The following is a 15,720-nucleotide window of genomic DNA, read 5'->3' as shown; positions in this document are numbered from 1 at the left end:
GTATGTATAAAAATACTTTCGTAATTCAGAAGGTTAGAAATCAAATAACTTACAATATGTGCCTTGGTGATGATGTAGATATATATCTGGAAGGTGTGCAGGGCCACAAAACGAGCACTATACTGAACTGCACGCACTTATGAATTATTACGTTTACTAATAAAAATCACACTTAAACGGTCGTGTTTAGAAACTTGGGAAGTACAGTCCGTTAGATAAAATGATGTTTATCGATCAAAGTATGTGATCGAACTGAAAATAAAAATCATTGAATGGAATTTGGAATAGGATTTGAATTTCAAAAAGGAATTTAGAATTTGTATGGTGCCAGAAATAGTATGAAGGTCGATAGTGTAACGCTTCGTTACACGCACCGTTACATAGATAACACATTTCAGTTTACAAATAGGTACGTAACCATGGTAACAACTTCAAAGGAAACCCGGCTAATTAACAAATACCTCGATTAATCTAATACCGCAGTGCGTACCGAAATGCGTTTGTTTACATTACCCAACGTATCCGGTGCGACGTAAGCCGGTTACGACACGCCGAGGCGGAAGACAGAGTTGCCTTACAGTCGGTTACACCTACTTAACAGTTAATTGATCAGTGAACCTTATTTCGTTGGAATAAGGTTGAGATTCGTCAGGTAATAGGAGTAATGGCCGTAGCAGGGATATTATCTAGATAATTTCACTACACCTTGTAAAACAAAGTCCTCCGCCGCGTCTGTCTGTTTGTGTGTTTGTATTACTATGTATGTTCGCAATAAACTCAAAAACTACTGGACGGATTTTCATGCGATTTTCACCTATCAATAGAGTGATTTTTGAGGAAGGTTTAGGTGTGTAATTTGTTAACCCATGCGAAGCCGGGGCGGGTCGCTAGTTAATTAATAAAATCATAACTAAGTAATCAAGCAACCAAGCTGTTAGAGTTAGACCAAGAAAAGTCTGCAGCGATTTTGATAGCCCACGCCACCCATGCAGTGCATACGTCATGATTTCATAGAAGTTTGGTGGAATAACACTGGCACTGCGAGGGCTGTCAAAATCGTTGCAGACTTTTCTTGGTGTGACTCTAATATTGTCCAGGAGTGCCAGTTTATGTTTTAAAACCCGTTAATGGGCGTTTTCACAAATCGTTGTTCATACGAAAAAGTCGTGTCCCATGATTTCCTTAGCTATTTTCTTGAATATTACCCAGACGTATGATAAAATGTTATACTTTTCAATTAAACAACTCATTAGGCTTTTTATTGGTCCTAAAATGACGCATTTAGCATTGCAAAATTTTAAATAAAACCGAAAAACCTTAAAAAAGTAGTCCAATTTTGACGTGTCCCATACTACCCAGGCAAAGATCAGAGTAAGAAAAAAAATATTATTCCAAGACTATTTCAAAGTAACGGCTATTTTTCTGATCAACAATAAACTAATCCTCAATTCTAAACATTAAACTCGAGTAGTACAGTACAAATTTAATTAAAAACAACGTATTTTGTCCTGTCCTGCAGAATAGCGTACAGCGGAATTTCCATACTACGCCACCGCAGTTTTAAAGGCTTGGCAACATTTTTTTAAACAAATACGATCTGATTTTGAATTAAGGCAACATTTCAAGGCAATAGCAGCCGCCATTTTGTAGAAAACTACGGTAGTTGATGCGCATTATGAGTTTAGAGTGGTCGCGTGGCATTCAGTCAAAAACAAAACTTCCAATACGACGCCTGATTTTAATAAGGTAAGATAATCCTCTACTTAAAACTTTTTAATTTGTTGAACTTGTTATTTATTCGTTATTCCGAATAAATAACACATTCAATTGAAGATCTAATAGATAATTTGCAATTTACATTTTAATGTTGCGTTGTCGTTAATACGTTACCTCCATTACGCCACCATAGCGTGAATGGAAATAAAAAGTGACGTAATGGAATTCTTAGGGTCGTTTCATAACGAAGCTAATTTGCTAAAGGTAATAAATTTATATATTGTGTGCGTATTATAACCTCTTCAGACCCACTGTACAATGTAAAATTACAACATGTACAGTCACCATCATAACATCGGAGCTGTGGAGGTGGTCACAAATAAAATAATTCTGGTAGTTTACTTTATTTTTTGAAAATGCAAAGCAGTATGAACATTGCCTTATAGTTCCTAAACGCCATTTTGTGTTCCAGCTTACGCCACTGGGCCGACTGGCCTAATATGTCCTGCTATGGCTGTGATGTATTTCTTAAGATATTATATACAATATTCTAGCGATTTTAAGATGTTAATTTGTAAAAGTTATTTAACTTTATTATGTATCAGAGATTTATTAATATTTCATTAAAATATTAGTCATTTGTCAAGCTGTAGACAATAATATATAGTAAAAAGTACTGAAAAGTAGCGTAAAGGAAAGTTTTTTGATAAAAACGGGGTTGTTTTGTTTTATTTAGAAGACGTTTATATTTTTTTTTGAAAGATTCTATTGTTTATATTTTGATGAATAAAAATTAAAACACTTTAACCCTTCCTGTATTTTTTTTATCAATCGCAAAATCAGTGACGTAATGGAACCTTGACCTAGCCTGACACGAGATTAATTGCGATTATTTACTGGAATTGTTAATATATCTCAATAAATTTAGTATTTTTATGCACCTCAAACAATAAACTATCTAATTAGCTATACCATAAAATAATTTAAAATATTTCCCAAAGTGGAATTCCACATACGTCACCAACAACGATTTGTGAAAACGCTCTAATGACCCAAACTGAGCTACTTAATGCGGCTAACCGACGTAAACAGGAAGCATACATGCGTGGGCGCATCTTTAGGCATGCGTCATTTCAACCGAAAACTGCGAGAAATACCGTATATTCCGGTAACCGCAAAGATAACAGTCCGAAAACTTCCTACCAAAAGCTAGATTAGGAATACTATAAAATTTTGTCTTTTCGCACCATTTTTATTACATCTCTGTTTAGCCCTATGGTTGACTGGTAGAGGATGCCTTTAGGCATTAAGTCCGCCATTTGTACATTTTATTTGTATTTTGTGCAATAAAGTTTAAATAAATAAAATGTGCCTACTTTGCTCCAAATTTCTATATATTTTTTTAAAAAACATGTTTAGTTAGTATGTTTTGGGGTCGTGATCCCGAATGTCAAAAATGTGTTAAGATGGTCATAATAAAGAAATTTCCCCATGGGCGTAACCAAGAACAAAATCGCGAAAATAAATCTAATGTATTCCCCTTGAGGGCCCGAAGGGTGCCGTAAAATGGGGTGAGTTGGGTGAAATTTGACTTTCAAACCTCGATAAAATTTTATTTTTACATGTGAAAACTGAATGGTGTATATAATAAGTGGTTGGGACGTTTGTATTTTATTTTGGGTAGTTCCATTTCATAACTTTGACGATAAAGAGGAAAATCCACCTCACCCCGTAGTGCCTCGTATTTGGGGTGAGAGGGTTTTTCATACAAAGGTGATTTTGGAAGATTGTTGGATCGATTTTTTTATTATGCGTATTACTATAGCCCCATTTTAAATTGGAATACATTATTTTTGTAGCAGTAGCCTTAAAATCCCTTCTCACCCCCCTCTCAAACCTTCTCTGCCCATTCTCTCTCACCTCACCTCTCCCCGCGAAACCTACTCACCCCGTTTTACGGTACCTATACTTTTTGTACTGAGACTGACCGAAATAGCAAGACACGTTCATAGTTCGTAAGATGGAAAATAATTATGCACTACATCTGTACTTATATGTTTTTTTTTTAATCAATTATTTACAAACAATATACCGGGTGTGGCCTATAATATGAGCAAAAAATTAAACTGTAGGCTGTACTCCTCATAATGACTAACATTTATCAGCGACTTTTAAAAATAACTTGTGGTTTGATTTTTAATACACTTTAAAGTTTATTCTAAGACGCAATGTATTGCGAATTTTGTTTTGTTTAAGGCGTGACAAGCAACGTCAATCACAATGATATGGCGTGGCGATGGCGTCCATTGAAGATAATATTTATTTTGTATGAAAAATAGGGAGTCTAAATAATCATATATTTTAAAGTTGAAGAACAAAAGTGTCACCGTTTGAGGAGTACAATCTATGTTTAAATTATTTGCTCATGTTACAGGCCACACCCGGTATCTACAGTGGTACAACTAAACGAAATTAATAACTAGCTTAAATCTAAAATAGGCCCCTGAGGCATTGTACCAAGGATATGTTTTTAATTTTCTTGTAAACCTATTGTACCTAAATGATAGATGTCCTTTCTTGACATTTACATATCGTTCGAAACAGTTGGAAAAGGTGAAACAGTTTTGTATTTACACGATTACATTGTTAAGGCTGACTCATACCAAAGACATGTAACTTCGTATAAGATGAATAAAGTCTAAGAAAAAAACGTGCCTCGGAAATCAAGAAAAAGTCATTCTCGGATAGATGGCGCACATACCTTTAGCCTATACTCGGCTAGATGGCGTGACGACACCGTTTCATATTTAACAATTTTAACATATAGATATCAAAGAATGAACATGGGTCAAAATAATATAAAAATAATAAAATTATTTATACATTTACACTATTTTGATAATTTTATACGTGTTTGAGTTTTAGTCGTGTGTCGATAGATGGCAGTAAATTTACAGTGACTACTAAATTTATTATGACAGGCCACAGCTCTATACTATCTATTCTCTTTGCTCATACTAGAACGGTCTGATTTCGAACCGACGAAGCGCTCTCTATATCGTTTTTATGGTTCCGTACCCAAAGGGTAAAAACGGGACCCTATTACTAAGACTCCACTGTCCGTCTGTCACCAGGCTTTAACTCGAGAACTGTGATAGACAGTTGAAATGTTTCACAGATGATGTATTTCTGTTGCCGCTGTAACAAAATACTAAAACAAAATAGAATAAATATTTAAGAGGGGCTCCCATACACCAACGTGATTTTTTTGTCGTTTTTGCGTCCTGGTACGGAACCCTTCGTGCGCGAGACCAACTCGCATTTGGACGGTTTTTATAGAAAGCATCACCGTATTGTCGGATTTTTAGCATTAGAAATTAGGTAAACAATCTTGATGTGTCTTTTAATTGAAAAACTCATTTTAAAAATAAGTTAAGTACAGCAAATATGTAACAATTATGAATCTAATACGATCATTTATATTCTTCTGCTTTCATAAGTAATAGTTATTGATTTTTAAAAGCGTGTTTCAATTAAAAGACATGCCAAGATCGCTTACCTTCTTTCAAGTTCTTTCTAATGCTAAAAAAAACGAACCATAGGTCCGGACCGTTCCAGCGTGAGTCATCCTTTACCTTACTCTTTCAAATAAATTATTATTTATATAATTATTATTTATATCTTTGTGATATTAGAAGGGAATGTGATATGGGCGACTCTGTTATCATCCTAAATATTTACTTGTAGCAAAGTTTGTTCACGATGCACTGTTGATCTTTTTAAGGCACTTATTATGTAGACAGGAAAAAGATCTTCTATACTTCATAGCAAAGACATATGTAACTTCGTATAAGATGAAAAGTCTAAGAAAAAAACGTACCTCGGAAATCAAGAAAAAGTCATTCTCGGATAGAGATGGCGCACACACCTTTGGCCTATGGTCGGCTAGATGGCGTGACGACACCGTTTATAGGGTTCCGTACCCAAAGGGTAAAACGGGACCCTATTACTAAGACTTCGCTGTCCGTCCGTCCGTCCGTCCGTCTGTCCGTCTGTCTGTCACCAGGCTGTATCTCACGAACCGTGATAGCTAGACAGTTGACATTTTCACAGATGATGTATTTCTGTTGCCGCTATAACAACAAATACTAAAAACAGAATAAAATAAAGATTTAAGTGGGGCCCCCATACAGCAAACGTGATTTTTGACCAAAGTTAAGCAACGTCGGGCGTGGTCAGTACTTGGATGGGTGACCGTTTTCTTTTTGCATTTTTTTCGGTTTTTTTTGCTTTATGGTACGGAACCCTTCGTGCGCGAGTCCGACTCGCACTTGCCCGGTTTTATGTTTAACAATTTTAACACATAGATATCAGTGAATGAATATGGGTCAAAATTATATAAAAATAATAAAATCATTTATCCATATACATACTAACCTAACCATGGGCCTTGATTTTACTCGCTAAACTGAGCTACTTTTACTATGGGACCAACCCTAAACTCGGGGAAAATTTTTTGGCTTTTCCATAGAAAACGTCGACATCTGACCAGCCAAAATGTATGAAAATGTAAAAATTTTTTTCGGGATTTCGGGGTTGGTGCCATAATAAAAGTAGCTCAGTTTAGCGAGTAGAATTGAGCCCTGGATTTAAAGCCACACCCTGTATATTATTTTTTTTGAAAAATTTATACGTGTTTATTTTGAGTTATAGTCGTGTGTAGATAGATGGTAGTAAATTTACAGTGAATACAACATTTACTATGACAGGACCCCTCTATACTATCTATTATTTTTGCTTCATAGTAATTTGTAATTTCGCGTCTTTTTCTACTGACAAAATTGTCTTGCCAGACCTTAAGTACTAAACAGCCATTTTTCTGGCCCAGCAACCATTAAAGACGTATCAACCCGGATTAGACGAACCCCAGCGAAAGTGAACAAAGAAAAGAAAGTAGACTCCTATTAAAGGTGCGTCCATCACATTAACTGCCAATTTGAACCTTATCACAATAGTATAAGGTCTACTGGTGGTCTATTAAAGGTCCATTGTTCGATCACGCGCGAGGTTTCCCGCCAATTTTGGGCGTCGATTAAAATGATTGTTTAGATCCGTGACTTGTTTATGGTTTGATGTTTGAGCAGTTTGAGTAGACTATAATATAGTCTGGCAAACCAACTTTGTCAGTAGAAAAGCGACATTAAATATTTGTATGGGAAATTGATAATTTTCGCGCTACTTTTTCAATAAACGCGATTCTAATAGCCTAAATCGAATAATTTTTCGAAAATTTTTAGTTAAAAGCCTACAATCCGTAAAGAAGATTCACTTGCATAGTGGTTCAAAAGACCACACAATTACTTTTACTTTAACTTTTACTTGTCATAATACATGTTTTAATCCTAATAACCTACCTACCTTACCTGTCATACTCAATTGTTGGTATGATGTGGTTTTCTAAAGGGTTTCCTAGTAAAAAAACAAAAATACTCCCCCTTCCCACAGATCACATTACAACATCGTGTTTTATTTACCAGGAAATTCAAAACAATATGACGCAGTATGCCAAAAGTCCAAACCGCGCTATCACTGCAAAAGTCCGCTACGTCATCGTCATTGTATCACTGTTAATTAAATCACAACCGTATTTTAAAGACAATAAGGTCCGTTTTCGATCAGTTAGGTTGGTGTTTATAGCACTGGATCACTGTTCATTAACAATAAACCTTATTGTTAGGATAATAAGGTCCATCTTCGATCAGTTAAATTGGTGTTTATAGTCCGGCGGATGACACTGCGTGGTACACGATGCACACTCTGACCCGTTTGATGGTGTTATGCAAGATGTGAATATGTAGTGCATAATTATTTTCATCATACAAATTTCAAAAAAATATACGTGAGGTTATGTGGGGGAGGAGGGGTAGCCAAAAACCTCACCAAATATCACTAAGGGGGGCTCTAAAAGTTCCCGAAAACACCTCGCGTGATTTCTGCATAACCCCTAAGTGTCATGGCTGAAATATGAATACAGATATATTTAGAGTGGGCGTTTGTTCGTTGTATCTTGTTTTATGTATTTAGTTTTAGTATTGTGCTCGAACGAAATAAATAATTATCAATTGTGATAATTTGTGGAGAGATGGTCAATTTAGGTTCATATTACTAAATATAATTAATTATTTTAGCTGACTTTGAATTTTTTAGGTGGACTCGGGTATGTCCTTAAACTACGTCCAGGACCCGGGTGTGTCCTTAAACCACGTCCAAGACCACCGGTGGACGGGCAGCAGCGTCCCTCAAATTCGGTGTACTCAACTGCGATCGCCAACCCGCCTGCCAAGCGTGGCGATTATGGCATTCACCCCCCAAAAAAGGGGGAGGGGGGATGTTCAGCAGTGGACGTCTTATGGCTGAGATGATGCTTTTAGCTGATAACAGATGGGATGTGGGTGGGGGTATGTGGGGCATCCGGGGGGAAAACGTCCGTCCGGGCGTCCCAGATACCGCTGGAGTGACGAAGCCAAAAAAGACCTAGGGCCCGAATTTTGAATTTTGAGCGCTCGATTTCGTCGCTCGAAAATCGGTGGAAAACGGAGAAATCCTAAATTTTGAAATACGAGCGATAAAAATTGGGAATCGAGTGGTATTGACCACTCGTTTTCAATTCTATTAGTAGAATTTAAATGCCGGGTATCGATCGAGTGGTCGAAATTCAAAAATCGGCCCCCTGTCCGCAGTGTCCGCCCTCGGAATACCCAACTGGCGCGAAATGGTGCAGAATAGGGCAGAGTGGTACTCTCTTGTGTCAGAGGCCAAGATCCTCTTTGGCTCACTGAGCCAGTGATTTATGTATGTATGTAAGCTGATAACAGAACAGAATAGATCCCTTTAACGCGACGCTACTTAACAAAATGTCTGCTAATTATTATTAATAGTAGTTGGGTTTTATGTCAATAATTACATAGTACCTATACATATCAGATAATTCTTGTTGTTTCTAAGTTTATAACGTACAACGTTTTATGGGTGTCTTCGTCTTCGTTAAGGTAAATAAAGCAATACTTTATTTATTTAGTTAATTTATGTGCGATAGTGAAATTTTATCACGTGAACGCTGTTTGATGAATGGTCGAGTTCATAAAATACGTATACATTTTTCACCTTATTGTAATGAATTGAAGTGAAAAAAAAATATACATATTTATGAAATTGACTGTAGCAAGAGACGATAAGTAGACAACGCCAATGGGGTTGGCCGGTCGAAATTTTTAGCAGATGGCGCCATCATAGCTTGCCCTGTCAATCCCTAGAAATGTGTCAAATTATTGTTTTTTTAATACCCTGGATGCCAGCCCTTTAAGCCAAATCTCATAGAAATAGGGGCAAGCTATGATGGCGCCATCTATGCAAACTTTTGACAGTTGCTAACCCAATTCGTTCAATGTTTTCCTTAAGTACTTTAAAAATTACTTTAGTCCTTAACTGGCCAATTCATTAGCATAATTATGACATTTATTTAACGACTTCGTTAACTTTATGACGTGGGTTCTGTTACGTGGTCTAATGTCCTTTCATAGAAAGTGTCCTACTTTAATACCGAAATTAAGTACTTGAATATCAATTTTGGCACAGATTGATGTGAATCTTTATCCCAATAAGGTGAATAAGGTAAAGGTGAAAAATTAAAGCGTACTTATTACCTTGTACCTTGGCACTTTTTTGACATTATAGGACAATTTTGAGCAGATCTATTTGGTCTTACAGTGAGGTCAGGAGGCTTAATAAGCTTGGCTTGTATGTTGTGTTGCCATAGACGGTGATATTAATTACATAAGTATATTATAAAGGAACAAATATTTTTTGCAAACACACAAAAATCCTGACGAGGATTCGAAACCCGGACTTCCTGCTTTGTAGCCACTTCAAACTAGGCTAAGGCACAGAATAAATAATAGTACTACGTACAGAAGACTCACTCTCTAACAAAACGCGTCTGTTACGATCAGCACAGATATGGCTGCTAGGTGGCGACAGCGCCACGGGCGGCTTATGGCTTTCCCCAAAATTGGGGTCGCACGGATGTACTTTTAGCTACCTATAGCAAAGCGACGAAATCGCGGAGCCACGCCTGGCTAGAGGGTCGAAAATGTGTGTATATACAAACAGAAATACTACTTTATCTCAAATAGTTCTAGAAAAAATGTCACGGATGAATGAGTAAATTAACAAATCAGTTACTCACTGTAATAAAAAACATAAAAAAAAGTATCAATACGAGTAGAAAGTGCTTTCACTGTAACAACAACAAATCTACGTTTTTGCAAAAAACAATGCGTTTAAAATGAAAATAATTTACTTTTTAGGGTTCCGTACCCAAAGGGCAAAAACGGGACCCTATTACAAAGACTAAACTGTCCGTCTGTCTGTCTGTCAGACTGTATCTCGTAAACCGTGAGAGCTAGACTGAAATTTTCACAGATGATGTATTTCTGTTGCCACTATAACAACAAACTAGAGTTTTGCTTTCGGTAAATAAAAAAAACATACAACAGAATTGATAACCTCCTTCTTTGAGATTTGGAAGTCGGTTAATAAATAAATAATACGAAGGATGAAGGCAGTTAAAAAATGTGTAGTCGTGATTTCCTAGCTCTGCTGATAAATCATTGCAGTATGTCGATGCTTCCGATTTCGTCATGTAATTGATGTAATACAAAACATGATAAATATAAAGACTCACAAGTTATTAGGTTTATTTCGCTTATTAACGATAAGACCGCCTGTTGTTTATCTCACCTGCCGGGCTAGCACATGATTGGCGCGACAGTATCTCGCGGCGACATAGACTACCCGTCCCTCTTTTGTTAACATAGTAAAAGACGGGTAGTCTATGTCGCCGCGAGATACTGTCACGCCAATCATGTGCTTGGGGTGCTGCTGTTGTTGCTGTATTCTCTATATTGCTTGCTGTATTGAGGTGCAGTGGCGGAATTGCAGTCATTGCCGCCCTAGGCCCCAGGCCCTGTAGCCGTCATATTGCATGTGAGGCCTACATCCGTTAAGGTGTAATTGTGGATGTGATAAGGGACTAGTGATTTGTAATTGTTTGTTTGTACCTGATTGTTATTTGTAATAGTTATTTGTACCTGTTTGGTATCTGTTAATGTTAAGTTTCATGGCGCATTGGATCTGTCTGTAAGGTCTGTAAACATTTTTTAAATAAAAAAAAAATATTGACTGGATTATGAGTTAGTTCTTGTTATCATCACCGAATTTTTTGTCACAATTTGCCGCCCCCAAAAAACTTGCCGCCCTACCCTGGCCTACTTGGCCTTAAGGCAAATCCGCCACTGTTGAGGAGTATTATTGTAAATCGTATATAGCTAACCTATTTGTTTTAAGCTAAGGCCATCATTAACAGTAAATATTGTAGATGTAAACATTCATTTTGTCGCAGGTTTTCTGTGAAATGTGCATTAATTTGTGCAGTTTTCCTTAGAATAGTCATAGCAATAGCAAGTAGATTATTCGTACCAAATAGCAACACTATCATTTCAGTTACGTGACTAAAATGCTTAAACATGGCAACAATTTAGTATGGATTTTTTTAGTTCCATTTTATTTAATTTCTACAATTTTATGTAGCACTATACCTACACATCAAGTTCGACACACTACTTTTTGTCGCCTGATATTTTTTAAACTTATAAGTTTATGCAATTATATATTTTACAATCTATTTAAAATAACTTAACACTATGCTAGACACTACTCAAGTCACAATAGAAAGAACACAGGGATTTCGCCTATAGGCGTTCTAGTGTCCACCAAGGAGTTAAAATACTGTTAGGTCAACTCACAATTTTGCCATAATTTTCATTAAGTAAGCCAAATACCAAATCAGTGATTTTTTCTATAAAAAAAATTATGTTGTGGCGCGTTTTCCTGGTAATGGATTTTTCCATACTGACTCAGTTTAAACGAAATAATTTGGTATGTTTGCTTGGTTAGAACCAAGACTTCATTCTGTCCGGATTTAATCTAAATCCAGGTATTATGTGCTTTAATTATAAACCAAACAAATGGGATGTCTGACACATACTATTAACGATGAGCTGTTATATAGTTACGTGTGTGCTAATTATGTACTACATACACTGAATATACAACATAGGACCTAAACATTGTTTACTACAGATACACGTACGAATTAATTAATTAATAAACCAGGATTTTCCTCATTGTCCATATCTCTTACAGTGACACTTAAACATTCAAGCCACCGCAACATTTTCCGAGCTTCAGAATGTTTATTTAAAAATAATCGTTGCGTTTCATCTTGCATAAACGCATTCAATTATCACAGCCGTGTTATCCTACACGAGAGCGCTCATCATTACATTTACACCAATAGCCAGGCCAATCATTCAGTCAGTGTGCCGCCGGACGGCTGGGTCGACGCGTGTTGTGTGCCAAAACCTAGTATCAAAGTCTTGAAAAATTAAAAAAAGTGTGTCAAAATGGCCGATGGTGAAATGCCACTTGTCAGGAGTTTTGGAGGGAACGAAGTTGAATTTGGCGCGAACGGGACCAAGGTCACTAAGAACTCGAGGTTAGTTTTTGTTTTTCAAGGTTGGCATTATTGTTTATGTATGGATTTTCATTCTGTTTGTGTTGTGGGTATTAGAAATAATGTTTTTTTCAATGTGAATGACTACATCGTATTGTAATGATCGTTTGGAAAGCTGAAACGCGGTTGCGCCTTACTCAACAGTCGAATGGTTATGTTATGTATGGACTTGAACGTACATACGTAGATATTTACTGTGGTTACATGTTTATTGCATTACTTAATTACTTATTACAAAGTTTTGCCGGTGTCTAAACTATTTTCACTGTTCTTTTTTAAACAACTTTCATTACGCTTTTTTTGACAATAGCAAACAGTTGTTTAACCTCTAGTATCAAATTCAGCTGAATGAATTGCAAAGAGGGTTAACTTAAAAAAAAAAACCACGCTCCATAACTTTGTAGTAAAAAAAAACTTAAAAATCATTACACTACTTACTAGGGCTCCCGATATCCGTGCTACACGCCACCCCGTGTATCCGTGTTCTTAGCCCCGGCGGTGCTAAGCCTCCGAATTACACGAACCCGTCAAGATCCGTTCCCGTGTAGTGCGTTCGGCTCCGGATCTATGCTCGGCTCCGGATCTACGCTCGGCTCCGGAGCCGCGGACTTCGGCTTCGTTCGGGTATTGAATACACGGCGCCGGCGGACCGACTCCCCCGGCCGGTTCGAGTTTAAACAATATTTAAGAGGTGGTATTCTACTGGTGGATAATGTCTTGATTTATTTTGTGAAATATGGAGGTGTTGCTGAAATGTAATTTAGTCGGATTATATTAAATGAGACACCAATTGTATATTAGATGTTACTGCTTGTAAAAATGATTAAATAATAACAATGAGGTTTATAATAAATATTAAGATACTAGAGTCAGACCAAGAATAGTCTGCAGCGCTGCAGACTTTTTTTATCCGACTCTAGTTTTTTCTCACATTCCCACTTATTACTTAGATAATTTTTATTTCGTGCGAAGTTCATAGAAATGTACACGTGTAGATTAAGAGGGCGTAGAGGAGGGTAAATTTTCAGATTCTGTCAAATTACCCCATTTCACACACAAACGCAGCTCACGCACACTACCTCAATTTACTGGGACAGGTCAGTGACCCCTAATGTTTTTTTAAAGGTGCTGCTTCGAGTTTAGTGTTAACTACTAACCTTCTTTGAGGAATTCAAACTGTCACAGCTTTCCTTTGTGAGAAGACAGAGAAAAAACCCTTTTTTAACCGACTTCCATTTCATAGAAGGAGGAGGTTCTGTATTCGGTTGTGGCTATTTTTTTATTTTTTTTTCTATGTACGTTCACCGATTACTCCGACATCCGTAGTCCGATTTGAGTAATTCTTTTTTTGATCGAAAGGAGCTACCTCCGAGTTGGTCCCATTTTAATTTGGTTTTGTTCTGATGATGGGATCCATGAGGAATTGAGGGAACTCCTCAATTTTTAAAGGCACATGCATAGTGATTTGAGTGTTTTCTTAAGCAACTCGAGCATTTTCTCCCGAAAACCACCACTTTGATGAAGTAGACCTGATGATGATGATTGTTTTGATGATAATGATGATGATTTTTTAAATGTAGTACGTTCACCGAATACTCTGACATCCGTAGTCAGATTTGAGTAATTCTTTTTTTGATCGAAAGGAGCTACCTCCGAGTTGGTCCCATTTTAATTTGGTTCTGTTCTGATGATGGGATCCATAAGGAATTGAGGGAACTCCTCAATTTTTAAAGGCACATGCATGGTGATTTGGGTGTTTTCTTAAGCAACTCGAGCATTTTCTCCCGAAAACCACCACTTTGATGAAGTAGACCTGATGATGATGATTGTTTTGATGATAATGATGATGATTTTTTAAATGTAGTACGTTCACCGATTACTCTGACATCCGTAGTCAGATTTGAGTAATTCTTTTTTTGATCGAAAGGAGCTACCTCCGAGTTGGTCCCATTTTAATTTGGTTCTGTTCTGATGATGGGATCCATAAGGAATTGAGGGAACTCCTCAATTTTTAAAGGCACATGCATGGTGATTTGGGTGTTTTCTTAAGCAACTCGAGCATTTTCTCCCGAAAACCACCACTTTGATGAAGTAGACCTGATGATGATGATTGTTTTGATGATAATGATGATGATTTTTTAAATGTAGTATGTTCAGCGATTACTCCGGCACCTGCGATCCGAATTGAGTAATTCTTTTTTTGTTTGAAAGGAGTTGCCTCCTAGGTGTTTTCGTATTATTTTTGGTTCTGGTCTGATGATGGAATCCATGAGGAACTGAGGGAACTCCTCAGTTTTTAAAGGCACGTGTAAAGTGATTTCGGTGTTTTCTAAAGTAACTCAAGCATTTGCTTCCGAACACCGCCAATTTGATGTAGTGCAAGTGTAGCCGTACCACGAGTTTGACATTGACATATTCGCTAAGTTAGCGACGCTAACGTCTTCGTAACTAACTTTTTATGCATCTCGCTCGCACTAATATGCCAATACGAGCGAGATGCAAAGAAAGTAAGTTACACACACGCTAGCGAATAAATCAATGTCAAACTCTTGGAAAGCTGGTAAGGCTACTGATCGGGGGTTAGGGTTAGGAGTTAAGGGGTCGGGGATAAAGGGGTCGGGTAATGGTGGTTGTAGGGCTGCTGGTTCAGGGCCGAGGGGTACATGGATCAGGAGTTGATACGCTGTGAGGTAGAGTGATCGGGGGGGTTGAGAGATTGGGTCAGTGGCGGGGCGGAGGATGGATTTAGTGTAGTGACAGGAATTGTAATTTCCCAGACGGACTCGAGAAAATTCCTGATTACATATTTATTAAAGTAGATACACGAATTTAGTGTAAGTCATGATGTTGTTTTTCATTCATGCGTCGCGCTCTTAACAATGCGTTAAAACTAAAAATTGAAAAATAAAAACTTTTTACAAAAAAAAAGAAAACCGACTTCAAAAAGGATGAAATAAAATATTATCCATTTTAAGTCTATGCGTTACCAACTGATATGTTTGAAGTCGGTGCCAAGCCAAGTAGTAACAATATCCGTCAAATATAATCAGCCTTATGACTATAAATCCCATTAGAACTGTATTAATAACTATTATAAATGTGTAAGTAATTCTGTCTGCCTCTTTGTCACCTTTTCATGGCTATACAACTGAACCGCTTCAGGTGACATTTGGCAAGAAATTAAATTCCTTGAATTGTTTTATACTATGAAACGTAGTTCTCTGAATAAGGGACGGGAAATAACTTCAGTCCCAATCTCACGCTTGCGTACCGACTAACATGGTACGGACTGTGCTAAGGTTGGATCGTGTGTTCTGAGGTGTGTTCTTAGGTACATTCGACGTCAAAGATATGGTTACACTTTTTCACCT

The 15,720-nt window shown here is 37.2% G+C and overlaps 1 protein-coding gene across 2 annotated transcripts in view; it reads left to right on the top strand.

Annotated features, from left to right (window-relative positions):
* The window catches only part of LOC134677020 (PTB domain-containing adapter protein ced-6), a 152,842-nt gene that overhangs the window by 19,149 nt on the left and 117,973 nt on the right, over nucleotides 1-15,720 (top strand). Inside the window, exon 1 of one of the 2 annotated variants that reach the window (XM_063535435.1) lies at nucleotides 12,153-12,331. The exons of the other annotated variant lie outside the window; for it this stretch is intronic. Within the exon in view, the coding sequence (XP_063391505.1) occupies nucleotides 12,240-12,331 (92 nt within the window). The 5' untranslated portion in view covers nucleotides 12,153-12,239. Of the gene's footprint in view, nucleotides 1-12,152; nucleotides 12,332-15,720 lie in introns of those variants that run through there. 2 annotated transcript variants of the gene reach the window in all.

The sequence above is a fragment of the Cydia fagiglandana genome, chromosome 25, assembly GCF_963556715.1.
Source record: "Cydia fagiglandana chromosome 25, ilCydFagi1.1, whole genome shotgun sequence".
Classification (NCBI taxonomy): domain Eukaryota; kingdom Metazoa; phylum Arthropoda; class Insecta; order Lepidoptera; family Tortricidae; genus Cydia; species Cydia fagiglandana.
Note: the sequence above shows the minus strand (reverse complement) of the source record. Positions and strands in the feature narration are given on the sequence as shown.